Source organism: Leptopilina boulardi, unplaced genomic scaffold, assembly GCF_019393585.1.
Source record: "Leptopilina boulardi isolate dan_hultmark-lab unplaced genomic scaffold, ZJU_Lbou_2.1 LbouV2_156, whole genome shotgun sequence".
NCBI classification, from domain to species: domain Eukaryota; kingdom Metazoa; phylum Arthropoda; class Insecta; order Hymenoptera; family Figitidae; genus Leptopilina; species Leptopilina boulardi.
In genome coordinates this window covers 197,981-224,558 of record NW_026137703.1, presented here as the reverse complement: position 1 = coordinate 224,558, position 26,578 = coordinate 197,981, and the positions used below count along the sequence as shown (strand labels likewise).

The following is a 26,578-nucleotide window of genomic DNA, read 5'->3' as shown; positions in this document are numbered from 1 at the left end:
CCGAGTAACAAGTTTCAAGCAAATTTGATCAATTTTTAAATTTTGTCCGCCATATTGGATCCGCCATTTTGAATTTTCAAAAACAGATTTTAGATACGTAATCAGGGACCCCGAAAACCCTCGAGTAACAAGTTTTATTTAAATTTGTTAAACTTACAAAATGTTTGAAGCGAATCCAAAGGATTTTTTCATTTTTTGGGTGCCATATTGGACGTAAGATCCCTTTTAACTGTCCAAGTCACATATATTGTTTTTATAAAAATATGTTTAGCCAATTTGGAGAAAATCTAAAATAATAATAATAAAATAATAATAATAATAATAATAATATAATAATAAAAATAAATAAATAATAAATAAAAATACTAATAATAATAATCTAAAATATTACTAGCGACATCTAACGTGACTTGAACGAACTGCGTGATTAAAGTTTTAACTCTGAGTGTGCTCACCCTAATTCACGAAAACGACCATAGTGTTGCTTAGTACAAAAAATAGTGTTGACAGTTTTGTTCTAGTTTTACGTTTTAATTTTTGTGACAAGATGGACTTTGATATCAATGACGATATTAGTGATTTAATAGATAATTTAACTCCACATGAAGTACAAAACGAGGCTCTTAATGCGGAAAAGGATCTTATTTCGGAAAAGTCGCGTGGAATTTTTCCTAATTAATAAAAATGCATTTCCTCGCGAGGCGTTGGAGAAAACGTCGTGTGCGACACGTGGGAAAGAATGATTTTTCGAGAGTGATTGCTCTTCTCGCTGCCCTCGAGCAGCAAACTTCACTCTTGAAAAATCAACCACTTTACCCACTAGTTGCACAATGTACTATTTTTGAATTGAATCTTGGTGTAAATAAGTTTTACGATAGGACAAAATTGTTCCCCAAATATGAAACTAATTCATACGAGGGCACTTTATTATCCTTATTTTTCTATAGCCTTTCAAATAAACGTTTTTTACAAATATTTTGAATAAAGTGTTCTTTTTTTGAAAATGATTTGCCAAAATTGTACTTAATATCTTTCATCGATAAAAAGTTATGCGGTTTGAAAGAAAAAATGTTAAAATTTTTCTGAGTTGAATATCTCTGATATTTATTAATATTTTTCAAAAAAAAATTTTGTAGTTATATTCAAGTAAATAAATTTACATAATTTCATTTAAATCTCATACCAAAATGGAATTTTCATGATGAGTTACCATTGAATTGTTCTTTAATTACATGCAATATATCCTTCTCACAACTTGCATAAATTTTAGTCATAATTATTTGTATCCTAAAAATTATATATAACATTCAATTGATATTATTAACTTTTGTGCAATCTTACTTGGGTAAAACATCGCAACCCTGACGCATTAAGGATCCAATAGTAAACCACATACAGTTCAATAGTTTAAATCGATTCTCCAGATTTTGCGGATACTTGTTGCATACATGAGGATTATACCATTCATATGGTGTAAACCTAAATATAATTATTAATGAAACTTACTATATTTACAATGAAACGTGTTCCTTTATTTATATGTAGGATTCCATATGAGAATCCATGGAGGATCTTACATAAGATCCTACATAAGATCCTACATAATGGATCTCATGTAATAGTTCACTTTATAGAAATCTATATAGGATGTCATGTGTGGACTTCATTGATTTAGTTATCCACATAAAAAAGAAAGTAGAAATGTTATATGGGAAATGTTAATCTAGATGAAGATCATCATAGTTCCACACTTACACCGCTAGATGATGAGAATTATATCTCATACAGTTAAGATCAGTCTTCAATACTATAAGAGCTTAGACCATAACTCAGCAAATATAATCTTAAGCCCAAATTTCTTTTGTTTTCAGATGAATTACAGTTATATTATTAGATTTTTAATTAAATAATTTTTAATTTTTGTCCAATGTTTGTCCTACATAGGTTCCTATGTAGAAACACAAACGCAAATTCCCACATGAATTCATAATCAAAATCTTGTCCCAATTTTACATACGGTTTATTATGGATTCCTATAATCAATCTCGAATTTCATATAAATTTTCATATAGGAATCCATATTAGATCCTATGTAGGATCTCATATGGAAATTTTCAGTAGGGAGAAAGAAATTGAAAAATAATTTTTAAACGAAACTTTTGTCGACATAAGTATCTTATCTTATAAAACGTTATTTAAATTCGCTATTAATTATCAATTCATATTTGAATAATTTTATGTTACTTCCTGCTATAATAAATGAGATAGCTAAAAACTTAAAAAATTTACGGGATAAATAATCTGAGGCTGTACTTCTAAATTGTTAGGTTGAAATATTGAAAGTTATCTTCGTCTTTGTTATTTCGCAAATAATAATAGAATTTTTTTAATTGAATCGAAGAAGGTTCTCTCTGACAAAAACGAATACCCAACTTAGGAAAAAGTTTATTGTTTTTAGCAATCCGTATTGATTTGGTACCGTAAAATGGGGTAAAGTTGGCGTTTGGGGGTAAAGTCGGCCGGCGCTTTAAATCATTTTAAAGTTTAACTATTACTTTTTTCCAGAAGAAATCCGAGTTTTATTAAAAATGTAGTTAGAATTAATGTAAATTAATAAATAAAATCCAATATTTAAGTGTTTAAAGCGCCGGCCGACTTTACCTGCAAACGCCGACTTTACCCCATTTTACGGTAAATATTTGAATGAGATAATTTTAAAAAATTGTCTTTTTAAATATTTTAATTAAATTTAAATTACTCCTAAAATAATACAAGCTTTTTACTGTAAAATTTGATAAAATTTTTTTAACCGAAAAATTGTCTTGTAAAATGTATAAGACGTAAAATTATTTCAATTTTGTAAGGAAATTGAATAAAATAAATAGCTCTGAATTTTAAAAATTATTTTTCTATTAAAAAAATTGTATCAAATTTTTTGGTGCAACTTTGATGGCTTGCATTTTATCAGAAAAAATTACACGTAATACTTAGTGGTAATTTTTATTCCTTAGAAAATCACATTTAAAGTAAGCCCAAGAACATTAAAAAGCGTTTATTATTTTAGGAGTACTTCAAATTTTATTAAAACATTGAAAAAGACAAGTTTTTAAAAACATCTCATTCCAATATTTAACAAATTATTTACTTCAGGTCTTATGTTTCTCATACTTTTAGCTCCATCTAAGATACAAAGAAAAAATTGTAATCTTTATAAATTTTATACTTTAAGATATTTTTCATTTATCAAAAATGGGATGGTGTAATAAGCCCTTAGATCAGGTGTAAGTCCTTTTTGCTCTGAAACATGCGTTTCGCAAGGAGGCCAGCCTTTCTAACCATCAGTGCCGTCAAAGTCAAATTTATTTTTTGATTGCAATACGTCAAATTGCTTTTAAAAAATAAATATGAATGCGACGTTAAATTAAAATAAAAAATTAAATTAAATTTTTTCCTCGTGTGTCTCCCACTGAAACTTTGAACTTGATGTACTGGTGGTCACTTGCGGTATATTCCTCAAAGACCCGCCAGTTGCTTATGCGGCTAACCAAGTGAGACGATGCGATCGTGAGATTTATATTTGATCCGATCGTGTCTCTTCTGAAAGTCCACGACTTTCCTTGATTGACAATTATTAACTTGTTCCTGGAGACCATTTCTGCTATCATTATACCTCTTCTATCGAACCTTGTCTCTCCCCACTCTGGAGACTTGACATTAAAGTCACCTGTGACGAGGACATACAGTCTAGATTCTCTAAGGTTCGATTCTAAGTTCTCAATTTCTGCTTCGAAGTCCGACAGTGGATCGTTCGGAGAGAAATAGTAGCTGTACATTCGTATTTCCGCCACCTCAACCGAAACAAATCCACTGTTCGTCTCCAGGAAGTTGTCAATCCGTAATGCAGGATTGCACACCTGCACGGCTGCGCTGCCAGACCTATGCTGGTACTATCCTGGAACACATAAAATATAATATAAAACTGTAAAAAGACTAAAATAAATAAACAGAAAATAAAATAAACATAAAATTGTAAAAAGACAATAAAACACAAAGTAAATAATAAGATTAGCAAATAAATAAATAAATAGAAAGTGGAGACTGTCAATTACGCCTTCCTGCGGCCATCGAGATCCTTTCTCATCATAACCGAGATGATAAAGGTCACGATGAACCGCCAGTTTTCCAGGAACTGGATCATAAGCGCTACCATGTTCTCCGGTGCAACTGTAGCGTTTACACCGGTGAACATGGCCTGCCTCTCCAAGTCCGATCTACTACAGGCAAAGAGGGTGTGTTGTGCGTTGTCCACAGGGAACTGGCAGTAAGCACACTCCTCAGTCTCCCTCTTCTTAAAGCGCTGCAGGTACGAATTAAAACATGCGTGACCTGTCAGCGCTTGTGTCAAGTAGTAGGAGACCTCTCCATTGTTCCTACCTAACCAAGTGGCGAGAGTCGGTATAAGGCGATCAGTCCATCGACCATTTACCTCCCCATCCCATCTTTCCTGCCATTTTTCGACGAGCCTGTGCCTCGCTTCGAAGCGGATACGGTTCTTGCTGGGTCGATCTTTCTCTTCCGAGGAATTCGCCTCTTTGAGAAGGAGGATAATTTCCTCTCTCTCAAGCGCCAAAAGATCTGCTGGCGGGACACTTGCAAGAACCTGTACAGCGCTCGTAGATACTGTCCAATAAGCAGAGACGACACGCGAAGTAATGCATCTCTGCGCGGACAGCATCTTCTTGCAGATGGTAGAACATCTTTTCGCCATGTGGTGATGAAAATTTAACCTTCCATCCAGTTCCACACCAAGGTACTTAATCTGTCTCCTCCACTTGACCTCGAATTCGTCCATCACGATTCGTGGGACTTTATAACCATGTCTGTCTGTGACCAGCAATGCTTCGGACTTTTCCAGGGCCATTTGAAGACCTTTGGTTTCCAGCCAGCATTTTGCTAGCAGCAGACATTCGTTCACCAATGTCCCCAGAGCTTCCGCCGAGTCGGCAGCGCACACGATCAACGCGTAGTCCGCAAAGCCGACGATCACCGAACCTTCGTGCAGGTCCATTCTCAGGAAGTCATCATACGATACATTCCATAAAAATGGTCCTACTCTCAAGCCTTGAGGGACCCCACGCTGCATCTCTTCCTTGAGAATGCAGGTGTCTCCCTCGTAAATAACCCACCTGTCGCTAAAATAATTATCCATTATCCGCAACAGGTAAGGCGGTATACCCTTCTGCATCATCGACTCGATGAGATCTTCCCATCTCGCGCAATTAAACGCGTTCCGTATGTCTATTGCTACCAACGCGCAGAAGCTCTTCTTCTTATCTGGACCCAATTTGTATTTCCCTTCTCTGGCGAGGTCCACAACTGCCTTTATGGCATCAAATGTGGACCAACCTTTGCGGAATCCAAATTGGTAATCGGATAGACTATTCTCTCCGGTCAAGTGAGATTGCATTCTCTGCAGAACTATGTCCTCTAAAAGTTTGCCCATTGTATCCAACAGGCATATAGGCCTGTAAGATGAGACCTTATCTAGAGGTTTATCACCCTTTCTTAGGAGGACCACCCTTTGCCCCTTCCAGTCTGGAAAGAACTCTCCTCTCTCTAGGCAGGGATTGAAGATGTCTAACAAAATCAGGGGGAAAGCAACAATCACCTCTTTTAGGATCTTGTTGCTTATCCCATCGATTCAAGGCGCCTTGCCTGTCTTCAATTTTCTACCTGCTGCCTCCAATTCTTCAAGAGTAAAGAGTTCTTCCTCTGTCACTATACAAGAACTCCAGTTCTTCCTAAGCCATGGCTCTGCTGAAGGAAACAGGGCTTTTATTACGTTTCTAACAAAATCGGGAGTGTCCAGGCCGGGGGTCTTTTGCCTCGTTACTAATTTCTTAGTAACGATTTTAAAAGAAAGACCCCATGGGACCCTCTCGACGTCCTCGCTTAGGTCCTTCCAGATACGGCGTCGCGACGCGCGGAGATGTTTGCTGAGGTTCTTTTTGGCCACCTTGTATGCTTCCTTGAGCAAAGGATCTCCATTAGATTGGGTATAAGTTATTCTTGCTCTGAAACATGGCTTTCGCAAGGAGGCTAACCTTTCTGACCATCAGTGCAAGGATTTCCTTTTGTAAGAGGTGCCTTTGCAACGCGGCATTGTTGCATCGCAAGCGTTGATGATAATGTTCCTTACCGCTCGCACCTCTTTCTCCAGATTGTTATATTATATTATATTATATGTGACACGGACAGTTAAAAGGGACCTACGGTCCGAAAAAATCAATTTTCATTTTTTTATTGATTCTTATAGTAAATAAGCCGCTCTTTCCAACGCATTAAACCGCAGCTTTCTAGCTGCATTATTTTTTTTTAACAATTTCACTTCAAAGTTTGGTACTTTGACAAAAAAAAGTACAACAAAATCAAATTTGACAAACTTTTCTAAAATTAATCAAATTCGCTTGAAACTCGTTACTCAGGGGTTTTCGGGGTCGCTGATTACGAATCCACTGTTAGTTTTTGAAAATTCAAAATGGCGGATCCAGTATGGCGGATGACTTTTTTAAAAATTAATCAAATTCGCTTGAAACTCATTACTCAGGGGTTTTCGGGGTCGCTGATTACGAATCCGATGTTAGTTTTTAAAAATTCAAAATAGCAGATCCAATATGGCGGATGAGTTATTTACAAATTATACGGATTTGCTTTTCAGAATTTTTAAATGTATGATTTTAATACAAATAGGTATATTATGGTCTTTTAAATGAGCAAACAGAATATTCATAACTTTATTATTTATTTTACAAATTTACTTTAATGAAGAACACAATAAATAAACGCGAGACAATGAAAATCACAATAAAGAACTTAAGATTAAGAATTTAAAAGATTATAAACTTAAAAAACTCACAAATTTATAATGATTAAAAACTTTGTTTTTTAAAATTAATTAATTAATTCTGTCAACGAAATTTTTGAGTTTTACACAAATTCGAACAAATTTTAAATGTTGTCCTCCATATTGGATCCGCCATTTAAATTTTTTAAAAACTAACATCATATTTGTAATCAGCGACCCCAAAAACCCCTGAGTAACGATTTTCAAGCGAATCCGAGCAATTTTTAAAAAAGTCATCCGCCATATTGGATCCGCCATTTTGAATTTTTAAAAACTAACATCATATTCGTAATCACTGACCCCAAAAACACCTGAGTAACGAATTTCAAGCGAGTCAGATCAATTTTTAAACAAGTCATCCGCCATATTGGATCCGCCATTTAAAATTTTTAAAAACTAACATCATAATCGTCATCAGCGACCCCAAGAACCCCCTAGTAACAAGTTTCAATTCATTAAAACGTTCACAAGCATCAAAATCAACTTGTTAAACTTCAAAGTCGTTTTTCTCGAAATCTTTTTTTCGGATCGTAGGCCCCTTTTAACTGTCCGTGTCACATAATATATTACACAGGCACACACAAAAACAAAGCTAGAACTGATCCAGTACGCTGTGAATTTTTTTTAAATCAAAGAAACCACCCTTTATTGGACAAACTCAAACTTAGGAGATAAAAAAATTAAATAACAAATTTTTTTAAGAAACAGAACCTTACACCTATGTATTTTTACTTCACTAACTCAAAAACGACATCAGAACTTATCCAGCACGCTCAGATTTTTTTAAAACAAAAAATCCAGTCTTAACCGGACAAATTCAAACTTAGCTATTTCGGTAGGAGAAAAATCGAAAGCAAGTGCAATTAAAATTTTCTGTATCTATGATATGGAAGAAACCATCATGCCAAAAAGATTGCTACTTTTGTAATACTCCTAAGTTTGAATTTGTCCGACGAAGGGTGGTTTATTCGATTTAAATAAAATTGAGAGGGTGCTGGATCAGTTCTGGCTTTGTTTTTGTATTAGTGGATCCAAAATACGTAGGTGTAACATTCTGTTTAATAAAAAAATCTGTTATTTATTTTTTTTATCCTCTAAGTTTAAATTTGTCCGGTTAAGGGTGATTTTTTTTCTATTTAAAAAAAATCAGAGGGTGATGGAGCAATTCTGACTTCATATTCGTTTTCAGCGAGACAAAATAATTTAGAAATGGTATGTCTAGTTCAAGAAACAGAAAACTTTTTTTTGTGTGCCTGTGTTATATTATATTATACTAGCTAAAAGAAACGCGCGTGATATATATAGTTTTTTTTAGCAAAATTTAAAATTTATTTTTATTTGACGGAAAGTTATTGGAAGTTTGATCTCTCAAAATAATTAATGTTATTTTTGAGATCGTTATTGTACGACTATTTCAACATTATGGTGTTATAGTATAATATAATAGTTTAGTTAATTTGTAAATGTAATCTGTGTATAGCTGCTGCTGGACATACCTTACGTGTGTTTAAATAATGTTCTATTTCATCATATTGCATTTCCTGATTATCATCTTTATAACATATTAATGCACAGTCAATATAACCTTCAAATTTTGTATTCAAATAAAGATTATATGCTAGGATCATCAAATTATCGCCAATACATTCAAGTGACCCATCTTAAGGTCCGTGGAAGGTGAATTCCTATTTTGATTACCGCAAGGCCCATGAACTTGAAATCGCTTTACAATGTTAAAAAGTTCTGGATTCTTTATTTCGTCTGGGATTTCAGCACATATCATTTTATTCAAAATTTCTGCATTGCAAATTTGTGTACGTAAAAATATAATTAAACTCACATGTAGCAATCCACGCCTTTTTCATCTCTATGAAAGACGATACATATAAAATTGTAAAGGAATAAAATTACAAGTACCTTCAGTATGTTTAAAGTTAACAGTCCATCCAGGATCACTATAAAGAAACATTTGAGGATATGTCTAGGGATCAACATTTTGAGTAACAATAAGACTAGAAATTTGAATACTTTTACAATCTTTGGGTGTATACATATATCGCGTTTCATAGGATGTTTACTATTTTCGCTAACAAATACAAGTGCTACTTTAATACAAGATAGAACATTAAATTTGTTTTGACACAATGATCTGTCGCGTTTAATCCACATTTGAACATTCCCTACTGAAAATCCCTGTATAAGATCTTGTACAATTTCCTGTACAGGATCAGCAACTGAACTTGTACAAGTTCTGACCAGTTTCTGTACAGGAAAATGCATACGAATTTGCAACAAGTTCATGTGTGAGATCTTGTACAAGATCTGGTGCAAGATCTTGTACAAGAAAGATATTTGTACAAGAAAATGTACATGATCTTGTACAATTTCATGTATAAGTACTTGTACATGAACACGTTCATGTTCTTGCACATGTATAGTTGTAAATTTTTTTTTTTTTTAATAAAATTTGAGATTTTAATAATTTTTAACCACTAAGATTCGTAACTCATGCATGCTAAAAACTATTGCGCAGCTGTAAAGGTTAATGTAAACTATTGCGCAGCCTTTGAAGTTTTTAATTTTTAGTAAAGAAAAACACGAATTAACATGTGCAAGAACATGTACATTTTCTTGTACAAGTATCCTTCTTGTACACACAGAAAAAACTTGGACTCATTTTTGTTGCAACTCATTTTCTTTTGGGTATCGAAATGAGTATGGGACAAACTTCATGTTATTCAAAATGATATTGGCTGGAATTTCAGATTTCTAAGTTGGCATCATAAGCAGAGTAATTTTGTATTTCAATTATTGTTTCTAATATTTCAACAACACCAGAAAGATTATTTTGACCAGTACGAATATTTAGAAGTTTTTAAATAAAAATTATTTATTATTATTTACGTAGATAATAATTAATTTCATAAGTTTTTAAATTTACCGCTATTATTTAAGTTGGCAGTACCGTTCCTGTTGTCAAAACACATGTTTTCATTTTTCTAACCTAAAAACATATTTCCTTTATTATTTTATTACGCGATTACAAGCAATTTTTAATCAAATATATTAAGTCTAGCGTGTTATTTACTTCTTTGTAATTATTATATTTCATGTTTTTGTGCAAAATTATTCGTTATTTCACAATATTTTTCCATTTTTCTTTTTCTCAAAATGAAACTTGCCTGTTTCATTTTGATACTTTTACCTTAGAACTCGAAATGAGACAACTAGTTTCATTTTTGTTGCGAATCAAATTGAGTATAGAATCTATACTCAATTTGAATTCAGGTTTTTTCTGTGCAAGATCTTCCACCAGATCTTGTACAAGATCTCACACATGAACTTGTTCCAAATTCGTATGCATTTTCCTGTACAGGAACTGGTCAGAACTTGTACAAGTTCAGTTGCTGATCCTGTACAGGAAATTGTACAAGATCTTGTACAGGGATTTTCAGTAGGGTTCCTTATAGGCTCATTTTTAGATTTTAATAGTGTTCTTCTTCTAATTCTACTTCTCTTTTCATTTTAAAAACTTTAGCAGAAGGATTAATTTGCCTTAATAATTTATCAATTTTATCCATTAATGATGATAACCATTTCTTATTAAATTTATTCATTAATCGTACAAGTACGGCTTCATTAGTATCATGAATGTACAACTGACCATAGTTTCGGTTATCATCATTATCAAGATGAAGAGCATATGTATTATGTTACACTTGTCCGTGTACATGAAAAACATAAGAACCATATTCTTTAGGAATGTCTGATTTTACTCCCATGCTGGCAAAGACTAATGAATCAAAGCTTAAGTCAAATAACATATTTTTGAAATGAAACGGATAAGCATGTAAAACTTTTAACTTTACTTTTCTCTTTTGACAGCAGCTATTAAATAATCTATCTAACCGACTTTCATACAAAAAATGTAACGAACTACTAAACTTACATTAAACATTAATCGAACCTAAATAATTCTGTGGAACTTTATTTTCATCGAAATCTTCAAGGGATTTAATTGCAACTTCCAGTGTCTAACATTTTTCATTTTTTTAACGTTTTTACATGTCAAATTCACTTCTTGACTAACTTTCTTTTCATCTTCCATTTCTATAGATAATTTCTTTCTCTTACATGACAAACTGTTTTCTATATGTATTTTATTTTCATTATCAGGTTGGATTTACATGTTGATGTAAATACAGAATGCAAAATCGAAAATAATAAGAGTGAAAGGGATAGTGACATATCCCTGTCCATTTCACCATCATTATTTTCTGTTGTGCATTCTGAAATTACATCAACGTGTAAATCTCTCCTAAATTTCTGTAGATAATTTCCTCATCTTACACGGAAAAATTTTTCTTTACGTATTTTCTGTTCATTCTCAGTTTCTGTAGACAGAACTCTGTTGCCATTTTTACTGCGAAGATTCTTACAAAAATATGAAAGATTTAGTCCACCATTTTGAAGTTCTTTAGCTCGATTTATGAAAAGATAATTCCAATCAATCTGTACAATCGAATTTCTAATATTAGACATTATAACTGCAGAAAAATTATTTAACCAATTGTTTTCAAAAAATTATTTTAAATGCTTGCTCATTATGTTATTATTAGTTTCACAAATTAAACTTTTAATTTACACTGTTAACCAATACAGTTGTAGCAAATGCTACCCTATTGAAAATTCCTGTGAAGGAACACACATAGGATCCTACTTCGAGTTCCTTTGTAAGTTCCCTCGTATGTTCATATATGGTTTAGCACACAGGATCTTTTACAAAAGGATCCTGTAAGGAACTTGTGTCTGAACTATCACGGTTTCCCACATGTTGAAAATAATTACAACAGGGGATCTCACGATTTTTCCTGTGTAAGATCATGTACAAGTTCTTTTATAAACAACTTTTAATGTAAGATCCTACGTAGGATCCTACAAAGGATTGTGTTTATGTTGGTGTATAGGGTCTTTAGCTAGCGCGCGTCAAACCCGGGTTCAATCCCCAGTCCCTCCAAATTTATTTTTAAATATTTCTCCAGAATACCAGAAATTGAAAAACAAGCAAGGCAACAATGACATCAATAAAAAAAATAATAAAATTTTTTTTTAATTTTTATTTTTTGTGACATCCTTTGTAGGATCCTATGTAGGAAACTATGTAATCTATATCCCAATAGATTTGTTTTAAAGGATCACATGTGGGAAACTAAATAGGAATTTTCAAAAGGGTCAACATACTAAGGATCACACGTAGGAATATATACTAGTAACGATGTAGAACGAACTCGTTAAGGAAACTTTAAAAGTTTTTACGTAGGAACACATGTTATTTACCAGGAGTAAGGTACGTAGGAACTTGTGAAAGATACTTCAAAAGATACCACATAGTAGCACACTAATAAAGAGTGGGGGAGACCGGGGCTGAAATTGCGGATTTTGAGGAAACTAAATAAAATGTTAGTAAAATGAGAACTTTTTGTTTTAATATATAGTCTACTATTTAAAAATTTAATGTAGTTTTTAAATCCATTATAATTTTTTAATAATTTTGAACAGTTTTTTTGTAAAAAATGATTTTGTGCAGCGAGGCAACACGGCACGTTGAATTCCGCGCTGGGGAGTGCCGCTCAGATTTTTTAGTTGTTTCAGTTGTAGCAAATGATTTTACGCGTAAGAAATAAAATAATTATTCCAAATATATGATTTACCATTGTTTATTAATCATTTGTTATAATCTTTTAAAGGTTTTTAGGAACAATCTTAAGATTTCTAGATTTTAGTAAGTACAAATAAACATTTTCTAACTTATATTTTATAAATGCATATTTAGTCAGTCACTTAAAATATAGTTTTCGTAATAAGTATTTTTATTATAAACCTTCAAAAGATTTTTTTCAACAATCGTAACATTTACAGATTTTTGTAAATAAATAAACATTTCTGACTTAAATTTTTCAATTACATAATTAGTCAGTCTTTGAAAATATTTTTTGAAATAATTACTTGTATCGTTAATTAATTGTAAAAACTCTACTTTCTGACTAATAAATAAATTTTAAGACATGAATACTTATTCCGAATGCGATTTATTGAAATTACAATTGACACACATATAACTGACTCTTTTTTTACCCTTTACACATTTTAAATGTGCCCAGTTTTTGCAAACCATGCATTGAATCAACTTTTCTCTTGATTTCGGGTTGGAATAACTATTCAAATATTAAAAAACTAGATAAATTAAATGTTAAGATCAATACATCATTGAATCCCTCGATAAATTTGGATCGTTTAAAAAAAATACCTATCGATAACGTTAAAAATGCAAAAAATAGACCAAAAAGTGTAAACATGAAAACTTGCACGTAAGTGACGCCAAAGCACCAAATTACTAACAGCTAATTATTCCGTGAAGCAAACAAAATCAAAATAGTTGCCAAAGATGCGCATAATTAAAATAATAATTCTCTCACTTCCACTTTTCAAAAAAAAAATTGTTTTTGAGATATTCCTATGGGCACAACTTACCCCCGGCACTTTCAGCCCCGGTCTCCCCTACTGTAGGTACGAACTAGTGAAGGAAACTTTAAAAGATATCTTGTAGGAACACATACAACTTACCAAGAGGAAGGTACCTACGAACTTGTGAAAGAAACTTCAAAGGATACCACGTAGGAACACTCATTATTTAGCAACAAAAAGGTACGTACTAATTTGTAAATAATCTTATTAAGGTTACCATGTAGGAACCTATTTAGGAACACTTTAAGGGTACTGTGGAGGAACACTTTTATACAACATTTTGTAAAAAGGATACCGTGAAGAAACATACGCAAGATCATCTATCGGATCCTATGTAGGATCTTACATTAAAAGTTGTTTATAAAAGAACTTGTACATGATCTTACACAGGAAAAATCGTGAGATCCCCTGTTGTAATTATTTTCAACATGTGGGAAACCATGATAGTTCACACACAAGTTCCTTAAAGGATCCTTTTGTAAAAGATCCTGTGTGCTAAACCACATATGAACATACGAGGAAACTTACAAACGAACTCGAAGTAGGATCCTATGTGTGTTAAAAAGAAAGGAAGGAAGGAAGGAACCTTCACAAGAATTTTCAATAGGGTATTGCACATACTCCACACTTAACTCTACCAATCGGTTGTTGATCAGGAGCTGCAAAAACTACTGATGGTTGAAAAGGGAAAAATCAAATAAATATTCTATTTGAAGAACATTCAAACACCCTGCATTAAGAGTTTCAAAAAAAAAAGTTTTATTCTATCATAGTAGACAAAAATCTAATAACCAAAATTGCATTAACACTAAAATCTATTTGAATATGTTTAACTTCTTCTCTAATTGGAAAAATTAAATGAAGCATTTGTAAATACAAAGTACTTTACATAATGAAAAAATAATTTATATCTTTTCTCAATCATTCTTGAAATTTATAAATATGCATATCATTTACAATTTCATTTACATTTTCAATAATTTAAAAATCTTTATTACTTAAAATAAAAACTCATTTATGTTTAATACGGTATCCTCCTTCAAATTTCAAGTTGCTGATAAAGTCACTTTTCAAAACAAATTTTTTATTTCAGTTACCTGCTTTAAAAAATTTATTTAGGTGATTCTCTCAAAAAGTACTAATTACGCTTTCACTGTAATCTGTTCAAAAATAATAAAACTGATTGATTTTATTAAAAATTCTGTTACCAATATGTTAAGATTTAACAATATTCAATCGAATCACTAAAGAAAAATCTAAAAAAGGACAAATAACTGAAATATTGAATAAAATCGGATGTTACAGTGGGAAGTTTTAATACTACTTTTCATTCAATAAATTTGTTATTTGACCTGTTTTTGAAATTTTCATTAGTTATCCGATTTAAATTGTTAAATCTTATCGTATGGCTGGCAGAATTTTTATTAAGGGGAGGTTCCACTGGTTTTTTTTTTTTTAAATCGAAAAATTTTTTTTTTCATTTTTGATTAGTATACATACCTAAGAATACGGTAAAAATAGTCTAATGCACAAAACTCGCCCTTAAGAGTACTTATGATAGCGAAAACGCTATCCCCTTCATGCGAAGCGAGGTACAGTAGAAAAAAAGTGAAATTTTTGTTTTGAAATTCTATCGAAGCGGCAAATGTTAACCGATTTTAATGTATCTTTTTGCAAAACTATCATGAAGAATTTCTTTTTAAAATAAGCTGCCGCTACTATGAAATTACAAAATGGCGGATCCAATATGACGTTAAAATGTTTTTAAAAAAAGTTTAAAGTGACCAATTACGGTGGAAAATTTTTATTTGGGGTTTTTTAGGGTCGTTAAAGAAGAATTTGACATCAGATCTTCAAAATTCAAAATGGCAGTTCCAATATGGCGGATAAATTAAAACAATTAAAAAATGGGCAAACTGGCTCGAAACTTGTTACTCGGGGGTTTTTGGGGTCGCTGATTACGAATCTGAAGACCGATTTAAATAATTCAAAATGGCGGATCCAATATGGCGGACAAATGTTTTTAAAAATTGTCGAATTTATCTGAATCATGGTATCTAGGGGATTCTGGGGTCGCTGATTACGAACCTGAAGCCATTTTTCAAGAATTCTTTCACCATAGTCGATCCTCCATTTTTATTTTCATAAATCTTGATAATATGACTTCAAATTCCTACTCAGTGACCATAAAAACTCCTAAATACCATGTTTCAGATAAATTGGACAATTTCTAAAAAGTAACATTAAATTCGTAATCAGCGACCCCAAAAACCCCCGAGTGACGAGTTTAAAGTATATCCGATAAATTTTTGTAAAACTCGTCCGCCATATTGGATCCGCCATTTAAAATTTTTAAAAAGTAACATTAAATTCGTGATCAGCGACCCCAAAAACCCCCAATTGACGACTTTCAAGTAAATCCGATGAATTTTTGTAAAACTCGTCCGCCATATTGGATCCGCCATTTTGAATTTCTAAAAAGTAACATTAAATTCGTAATCAGCGTCCCCAAAAACCCCCGAGTAACAAAATTCAAGTGAATTCATTGAGTTTTTGTCAACTTGAAAAATATTATCCAAAATTTTTATATAAAAACTTTAAACGCGTTTTTCTCGAAACCACATATTTTCAACTGGTTCACACTCGCATTTTAACAATACTTAATTAATTAACTTGATTTTTGGACAGCATGTTCCTTGAATGTGTAGTTTTCGTGTGGACTAGGATTTTGAAAATTCATTAATATTTAAAAAAGTTATAAACAATTTAAGTTGCAAAATTATGATAAAAAAATTCAAAAGTCTGTCCTTCGGTTATTTTTTAATAAAAAATTCTTATTCTAGTCAACACGATAGCCAAAATGGTACAGATTAAGAAACTATTTACTTTTTTCATTTTAGATTAACCGTTCCAGAGAAAAAGTGTGAACCACTTTTAGAGGTCAGGACCACTTTTGGCAGCCATTTTCTAAGACGCCATTTTGAAAAAAAAATAATAATAATTTTCGATTATCTTAAGACATGTATTTTGAGATAAAAAAATTTTAAGTAACAAATATTTTTTTTACTATAAAAAAAAATCTTTGAAAAAAACATCAAAACTAGTGGTACCTCCCCTTAATTGAAAATAATTTTATTATTTTTTTACAAAAGCACCGTCTAAAATCAAGCAATATTCAGCTCATAAATTATTATTTAAACCAGAAAACAATTTTTAGCAGTAAAACAATATTCAGTCCGCTTTTTTTCTATTTAATTAATTTTCCAAACTCCAGCATCCACTATTAACAAACAATCAATATTTTTTTCCAATATCAAAATAAATATTCAAAACTAATTTTATGCACTATCATATTTTATCCTCAAATTCCTAATATCCTTAATGCCAATGTTATCCATTATAAAAAAACTAAATGGAAAGAAGTGTTTTTTTATATTTGTGTATCCCGTGACTATTACAAGTTTTCTTTAGTAGCCGTTCTACTCCTGTGAGGAGAAGTAATATACCCTTACTCTACCGGTCCACAATTGGAGGAAAATGGAATTTATTGTTCAAAAAAGTTATTTGTTTATATTAATTTGTTTATTGCAAAGTTTAACAAAAGTAGCAAATTTTAAGGAAAAGCGATCTCCTGAAATAATAAGTGAGTGCCACAGGGTAAACACTGTTTAAAAACAATGCTGTGGTACTTCCTAAATGGTAAAAAATTACTCAAGTCAAAATTTACATGTTATAAACAAATTATTGTAAACAAATAATGAAGGTTACAACAAAATAATTTATTTCATTAAAGGCTTTGTTAAATTTTTGATGAAATTGTTTACTCGGGGGTTTTTGGGGTCGCTGATAACGAATCCGATGTCAGTTTTTGAAAATTCAAAATGTCGGATCCAATATAGTGGACATTTTTTTAAAATTTAGTCAAATTCGCCTAAACCTTGTTACTCTGGGGTTTTTGGGGTCGCTGATTAAGAATCGGATGTTAGATCTACTGTTATCATAGGCGAATGGCACATATAAAATTACTACTAAAATATTCTTAAATTTATCAATAAATATTATATTTTTTTGCATTTCAATTATACAAAAAAGAAATCATTTTATAACAAAATTGTATTATTAAAATTTTTTATTATATTCGACATTGTGCATCTATATTTAGCACTAGTTCTCATTACTGATCAGTATTTCGCGGTAAAAGTATGAGCTTCTTATCTTTGCCACTAGGTGGCTAGAAGGTTTTTCACCTACAAGTGAGAACGATCTAGTTATTCTTAAAAGAGTACGGACATTTTTTCTACTGTATACTATAGACTTTGTCTATGCTGTATGTAAGTTTTCAATTCCATTTTGGATTTTTATTGAGATATTTTTCTGTAGATGTATGGAGATTTATTTATTTTTTTATTTTAATATCATATTTATATTTCATTGTGGTTTTAATTAATATCAAAAAATTTTTAAATATTTTTTTACTGATTTCTCCATTTGTTTATAAAAAATAAATGCAACAATACATTTTTTTAACATTTTTATGATTAATATAAGAAGTTGAGGGTTGTAAAAAGTACGACGTTAATGATTCACATATACAGACGGAAGGTGCCGAAAAAACGTTTACTGACGAAGAGTTAAAAACTGATATCAGATGTGTAATCAGCGGCCCAAAAAATCCTTGTGTAACAAGTTTCAAACGAATTTGAGTAAATTTAAAAAAATATCCGCCATATTGGATCTACCCTTTTTGAATTTTTAAAAACTGACATCAAATTCGCAATCAGCGATCCCAAAAACCCCCGAGTAAACTTTATTATTTTTTAACAATAATTTGTTAATAACATGTAAATTTTAAATTGTGTAATTTTTTACCGTTTAGGGAGTACTTCAGCAATATAGTTAAACAGTTTTTACCCTGTAGCACTCACATATTGTTTCAGGAAATCGCTTTTTCTTAAAAATTGCTACTTTTTTTAAACCTTTCAATAAACAAATTAATATAAACAAATTAAAAATCGGGCTCGAGACATTCTTCGGGTATACTTCCGAAGTAGGGGTACCTCCAATTTTAATCAAACTTGGTATACTAGCGTATTTTGGTGCACTGATTGCGAAAATGAGAGTGAAAATTGGCGCAAATTTGATAATCATGGTAAAAACCATAAAAAACATCATATAGTCATGGTTTTTGTGATTATCTCGTAAAAATAGCAGCAGTTCACGCAACACGATGTACGCGGCCTTAGGCTGTGTCAACTTCTATTCTGCGTTTTAAAGAAACTTTGGCGGGGGAAGCACATACAATGACTGTGATTGGTATATTATGTATTAGTTTTCATGGTTTTTTGTATTTTTCTCGAAAAATTATCACTTTTAGTAAAAAAATTATAGGATATAAAATGTGTGTTTGTTTAAGGTCTACAACTTTTGTCTAAAACAATTTTAAAAATTTTCCATTTTTTAAGAGATAATCGCAAAAAACCATGATTTTATGGTGTTTTTTATGTCTTTTACCATGATAATTAAAATTGCGCCAATTTTTACCATGATTTTCGTAACCAGCAAACTAAAATACGGTAATATACCAAGTTTTATTAAAATCAGAGTTACCCCTACTTCGGAAGTACATCCCTCTCTTCTGTATTTATAATCTTTCATTTAAAGAAAATTTAATTAAATCGGTTAAAAAATGAAGTCTTTGGACTTTTTTAAACAGTAAATTCAATTTTCCTCCCACTTTTCGGCACAAGCCTATTTTAGGACCTCGCGTAAGACAGACATTACGGTAGGACTAAGTGGCGTTATCGGGCATAGCCATTGGTAATATGCATTCAACACTTCCACTTACAGGAATTAAACGGTCATCACCTATGTCACGTATACAATAATAAAAAACAAATTTCCTTTAACACGAGGCTGTGTGGACAAAACGGACGATCACGGATTGCGTCCTGTAAAGGAAAGTGGTGCTCTCCCACTCAACAGGCCTGGCCTGAGCTCGGACCTCAAGTAAGTCAATTACAGCGGGGGGCATGTGTGGCGTTCTCGGGCATAAAGACAATATTATTTTATAACAATTAATGAGTTTTTCATCAAAATTATAAAATTTTTAAGTATAAACATTGTTTAATTTATTTTGACATATTCGTATTTCTTAGAATTTCAAGATTACGAGCATATGTTGTTCTAATAATAAATATTAATATTCAAAAGTTTTATAATTTTGGTACAATAATCCTATATGATGTGTTTTAAACCAATTTTACCCAAAGGTGCTGGCACCAAAGATTTTCTTCTTGATTTTGATTCTATAATTTAACCACATGGTTACAGCTCGGGCGCGGCTGGTAAGATGAGGAACACCACTTCCTCTTACAGGACAGTAATTAAACAGTCATCGATCATCTTATATCAACAATAATAAAAAATAAGCCTTCAACCGAAGGCTGTTTTGACGAAACAAACTTCAGGTAGAAACCCTCTAGAACCCTCATTATCAAAGCAAACATATATATGAGAGATTCTTTTTCAATCGCCCCAGCCCAAAAAGTCAATGTTCTGGGATTGGCTTCATACTTTGGTAAATTGTTCTCCTATATGATAGTAATAAATCCCTAAAATATAAACTCATTAAAAAAATATTTGTAGAAAGTAGAGGGGGTTGAAGTTTTGACGTTAAGGGTAACATTGTCATTTTCAAATCCGTTTAACTATGACAAAAGTTAATGGATTTTAATTTATCTATAATGAATTTTATTGCATTTTTCACGTACTTTTTAAAAATGTATACGAAATTTAAAAAAAAAAAATTTTAACCCCTTTTTTTTCAAAATCAACCCTTATTTTTCGATTTTCACCCCTTCGGGTATTTATTTTTTTTTTTTATTTTCATTGGAAAGCTGAGGTTTTTTCCCATGAGCTATGTAAATATGAAAATGGGACAACAATAATTTTGTGAGTAACAAAATATTAAAGTAGGCGGTGCCGATAAGGGGTGTACCTGGAGATCATCTTTGAGGATTTAGATAGGCACCGCCTAATTTAATATTATGTTTCTCACAAAATTATTGTTGTCCCATTTTCATATTTACATAGCTCATGGGAAAAAACCTCAGCTTTCCAATGAAAATAAAAAAAAAACGAAAAAAAATTCCCGAAGGGGTGAAAATCGAAAAATAAGGGTTGATTTTGAAAAAAAGGGGGTCAAAATTTTTTTTTTTTAATTTTGTATACATTTTTGAAAAGTACGTGAAAAATGCAATAAAATTCACTATAGATAAATTAAAATCCATTAACTTTTGTCAAAGTTATACAGATTTGAAAATTACAATGTTACCCTTAACGGCACCCTTATCGGCACCGCCTACTTTAATATTTTGTTACTCACAAAATTATTGTTGTCCCATTTTCATATTTACATAGCTCATGGGAAAAAACCTCAGCTTTCCAATGAAAATAAAAAAAAAAAAAAAAATACCCGAAGGGGTGAAAATCGAAAAATAAGGGTTGATTTTGAAAAAAAAAGGGGTTAAAATTTTTTTTTTTTTAAATTTCGTATACATTTTTGAAAAGTACGTGAAAAATGCAATAAAATTCATTATAGATAAATTAAAATCCATTAACTTTTGTCATAGTTAAACGGATTTGAAAATGACAATGTTACCCTTAACGTCAAAACTTCAACCCCCTCTACTTTCTACAAATATTTTTTTAATGAGTTTATATTTTAGGGATTTATTACTATCATATAGGAGAACAATTTACCAAAGTATGAAGCCAATCCCAGAACATTGACTTTTTGGGCTGGGGCGATTGAAAAAGAATCTCTCATATGTATATCTAATCCATTAATAACACAGGCACACAAAAAAAAAGTTGTCTGTTTCATGAACTAGAAATATATTTCCTATAGTATTTTGGCCCGTTGAAACCGAATCTGAGCTCATAATTGCTCCATCACCCTCAGTTTTTTTAAATCGACCAAAACCACCCTTAAACGGACAAATTTACACTTCGGAGATAAAAAATAAATCAACTTATTTTTTTAAAAAACCTAATTTTACATCTACGAAACATTGCTCCACTAACTCAAAAACAAAGCCAGCATTGATCCAGCACCCCCTGGATTTTTTTAAATCGAAAAAACTACCCCTAATCTGAAGAATAAAATTCAGGAGGTAAAACAATAAAATAACTGATTAAAAAATTATATAACCAGGAATTTTTACTCCAGCAAAGCAGAAACAAAGACAGAAATGCTCCCTCACCCTCTAAATTTTTTTTAAATCGAAGACTTCCCTTAAATAGAAAAATTCAAATTTAATAAGTAAAAAATATTAAATTACCGTTTTTTTTAAAAACAGAACCATACATGTATGTAGTTTTGCTCTCCTAACTCAAAAAAATAAAGCCAGCATTGATCCATCACCCTCTGAATTTTTTTAATCAAAAAAAGTACCCTTAATCGGAAGAATCAAATTTAGGAGGTAATTCTATTACCTCCTTAGTTTGATTCTTTGGTGGTTTTATCGATTTAAAAAAAATTTAGAGGGTGAAGAAGCATTTCTGGCTTTGTTTCTGCTTTGATGGAGTAAAAATTCCTGGTTATAAAATTTTTTAATCAGTTATTTTATTGTTTTACCTCCTGAATTTGATTCTTCAGAATGGGGGTATTTTTTTCGATTTGAAAAAATTCAGAGGGTGATGGATCAATGCTGACTTTATTTTTTTGAGTTAGAAGAGCAAAACTACATACAAGTAAGGTTCTGTTTTTAAAAAAACCGGTAATTTAATATTTTTAACTTATTAAATTTGAATTTTTCTATTTAAGGGTGGTTTTTTCGATTTAAAAAAAATTTAGAGGGTGAAGTAGCATTTCTGGCTTTGTTTCTGCTTTGCTGGAGTAAAAATTCCTGGTTATAAAATTTTTTAATCAGTTTTTTTATTGTTTTACCTCCTGAATTTGATTCTTCAGATTAGGGGTATTTTTTTGGATTTAAAAAAATTCAGAGGGTGATGGATCAATGCTGGCTTTATGTTTTTGAGTTAGTGGAGCAATGTTTCGTAGATGTAAAATTAGGTTTTTTAAAAAAATGAGTTGATTTATTTTTTATCTCCGAAGTGTGAATTTGTCCGTTTAAGGGTGGTTTTGGTCGATTAGAAAAAAAACTGAGGGTGATGGAACAATTCTGAGCTCAGATTCGGTTTCAGCGGGCCAAAATACTATAGGAAATATATGTCTAGTTCAAGAAACAGACAACTTTTTTTTTGTGTGCCTGTGTAATGAGAAAATTTAAGTGCTAAGAAAATGTGAATGAATTAAGGTAGGAAGGAATGAATACAAAGATTACTACATGGTAATTAATAATTAATTTTTCTTTGCTTATGGACTTTTGGGAAATCTATATACAAATACCTTGGCGTTTGCATGCCAAGGTTATGTAGGGTTGGTAAAAAAAAGGATAGTAAACAAAATAAACTGTCGACCTACTACCAGCCCTGACCGACTAAAACCCGTCAACCCTTCTTGGGACGTCTTTATCCACCCTCGGAAATGTCTGAAAGACTTTTGCCTTCGAGGGTGACGATCCAACTCTGTCGCAAAGGCGACTTTGTCCATTTATGCAGATATCCTGCATGAATATTCAAAAGCGGAATTTACTAAACAACAAATTAATAGGAAGAAAAAAGTAAATTACAGTATGAAGAATAAAATAAATATCAAGAGATAAAATTGTAAAAAGACAATATCAAAAGAAAGGCATAAAATAAATTTAAAATTGTAAAGAGACAATAAAGACACAAAATAAATAATACAAAATAATACAATACAAAGACAAAACAGAAATAAATAAAAAAATAAATAGCAATAATACAAAAATAAGAATAATTAAAGCACGCAACCGATCTGTCCTCTGCTTTGCATTTTCCTCCCATATGGCCGTACCCAAGGCATCGGTCACACATCACAACCATTATACTCTTTTTATTAGTCAGTACATTAAACTTCAGTGCTCCCTTGCCGCTATGACTTTCGTGTGGCTGACGTCCGGGTCAACCTCCTTGCGAAGCTTACCTAAAACTTCAGCATACCTCGATCCCTGTGCGACTCGGACCAGCACAGTCGATGATCTTGTCGATGTTCTTTCAATTCGAAGACCCTTTGGCATCGTTACCTCCGACGCTATTAGTTGCGTTGCCAATGGGGGTGCTTCCCCTTCTGCCGTTTGGGTGTCAGGGTTCTAGTCTCCTCTGAACTGTCTTCCTGTCTTCTGCTTTTTTGTGCATCCATGACAGCGCTTCTGATTTGGCGCTCTCTTTTTTCTTTTCGATCAGAGCGATTCACCTCGGCGCTGCTCAGAATACATTCCAGATCGAAATCCGACGCGTCTACAATAGCATGCCTCACTTTCGCCTCATCGATCAGGACCTGAAGAACCTTTAGTCCTTCCTTCACAATCTTATTTACGTCCTTTTTGACGTCGCAAGTCTTGATCATCTTTGTGACCTCAATCTTGATCTTTCTAATCTACTCAGTCTCCTCCTTTCTGAGCTTTGAAGACTCCTCGCGACCCACTTCTATCGCCTCTTCGTCCAATTCAGAAGGAATAGCGGACCTTCCTCTGCTTCCACTCATCACGCTTAGGAAGCTAGATGTACTGCCCTTTCGATCCTCCAATCCACCATCCACGGTAATCCGTGGAACCGCAAGAAATTGGACACTCCCACAATCCGATGTGTGTCCATGAGCACCACCCCTAGGGATGGAGCTAAGATTCTCCGTTTCTGGTTTGCTCACATGGAAACCATTTCTCGATTTATCAGAAATCATTCTTGCTTTATTTTGGTTTATTTGGTCTGGGAACTACCCTGGTTATTAGTTGTCCTGGACAGTTAAAAGGAACCTTATGTCCGAAAAAATCGATTTTCACTTTTTTGTTGATTCTTAAAAAAAAAGGATGTGCTCTTTTCAATGCAACAAACCGCACATCTCCAGCTTCATTAGTCTTTTTACAAATGCGCTTCAAAGATGGACACAACTGGTTAAAAAAATCGTAAAAAATTTAGGTAGAAAATAGGTGAATAAAAATTGATCAAATTAGTGTAAAACTCTTTAGTCGGGAGTTTATGGGATCGCTGATTACGAATCCGATATTAGATTTTTAAAATTCAAAATGGCGGATGACAAAATTAAACAAGGTGTTTAATTCATAACCATTTAGCTTCCTCATAATGATACACTTATATTCAAGATTAAAAGAAGGAATACAACTAAAATAGCGATCCATTTTACAAATATTGGTAAAATGTAAACTTTATATACATCAATCGATTTGTTTTCATGCAAGGAATACAGTATTGACTAAATTTATTAAAAATTTTCATAAAAAAAGTTATTTCAAAAAATACAAAAAAAAATTTTTTTCAAAAATTAAAAAATGATATAATTTATAGATTTTAAGAAAAATATAGACTTTATGAAGATTGAATTTTATGAAGAATTTATTTGTTTTAACGCGAGAAATCAGTTTTTGTATAAACAAATTATATTTACAGTGTAAAAAAATTTTTATTTAAAAAACGTATTTTGACATACACACACACACATACATCCAGACATTTGTTTAAAATTTCAAATATATGCATTCTAGATAAAAATAAGTCCATATAACCCATTTTTAAAAAATCGAAAATCGTCACGAATACAATGCTTCCTCGTGAGGAGAGGAAGCAATTAGTTAAATTTTGTTAAATCCGATCAATTTTGCTTCCTCATTAGGAAGCTTTGCATTCGTGACGATTTTCGATGTTTTAAAATTGGGTTATATGGACTTATTTTTATTTATAATTAATATATATGAAGTTCTGAGCAAATGTCCAGATGTATGTGTGTGTATGTCACAAAATATTGTGTACAAATTATCTCAGAAACGTTTTAATGGATTGTCCTGAAATTTTATATGCTTATTGTAATCATTAATACCTAAAATTTGACACAAGGATTTTCGAATATATTCACAACATTTTTTAAAATAATTTTTTCAAAATTAAAAAATTTTTTTAAAAAATATTTTAATCTTTGTTAATTTAATTTTGTTTGGTAAAAAGACTTATTTCTTGTATTAAAACGAATCGATTAATCTATATTAAGTTAATATTTCACTAAAATCTATAGATTAAATCATTTTTTGACGAAAATATTTTTTTTTATTTTTGAAATAACTTTTTCTTATATAGAAATTTTAATTAGTTCTTCTCAAAATTGTATTTCTGACAAGAAAACGAATCGATTGATGTCATGTTTAATGTTCAAAAACGGATTTCAGATTCGTAATCAGGGACCCCGAAAACCTCGAGTATCAAGTTTCATTTAAATTTGTTAAACTTACAATATGTTTGAAGCGAATCCATATAATTCTTTAATTTTTTGGGTACCATATTGGATTCGACATTTTGAAAATCTGATGGCATATTCGAAATCAGCGACCCAAAAGCTCCCGAGTAAATAGTTTGAAGCCATTTCAAATATCGAGTATCGGTAATAAAATATACTTTTATCTGCAGAATCACATGTACAGTAACCAAAAAAAAATTTAATAAAATTCGTCGTTTTTGACAATTACAGATTCTTTTATAGTTTATTTATCAATATTTATCCATTTTTATTAATTTTTTCCAAGTCTTAAATAAAGTTAAGTCAATTTTTTCTTTGCGTAGCTTCTAAATATGTGTAGGTTGATTATTGGATGATTGAGCATGCAGTCTAATTGTCCAGATGTCGTTTGGACAATTGAGCACACGGCTTGCTCGATTTCCGAACGGCTTGCTCAATAATTCCTTTTTTCCTAGGTTGATGTGTTTCTCTTTTCGAGTCTACAGTCACTTTTATGTTGTGTAATTCTATCTTTAATATATTGAATAGTCTGTCCAAGATCGGAAGCCTAACATTGACAAGGTATACTATAAACGATTTTTGATATCAGTGGAAAAGAAGCTTTGTCCTTATTTTAAAAAAAATATTAATTATAGATTTCAAAAACTTTTCTCTGACGAAAATAATGTTGACGAACCTTTTGACTGTAGTACTTGCATCGTTTTCCTGTTTACAAATGAATAACAATATTTTTTTAAAAATTTCTGCCGTGATTTTAA

At 31.7% G+C, this 26,578-nt stretch overlaps 1 protein-coding gene across 2 annotated transcripts in view; it reads right to left on the bottom strand.

Moving 5' to 3' along the window:
• The window catches only part of LOC127276932 (glutamate receptor ionotropic, kainate 2-like), a 588,544-nt gene that overhangs the window by 391,038 nt on the left and 170,928 nt on the right, over window positions 1–26,578 (bottom strand). For both annotated transcript variants that reach the window (XM_051297684.1, XM_051297685.1), the window contains exon 6: window positions 1,342–1,479. In XM_051297684.1, coding sequence (XP_051153641.1) covers window positions 1,342–1,479 — 138 coding nt within the window. The remainder of the gene's footprint in view (window positions 1–1,341; window positions 1,480–26,578) is intronic.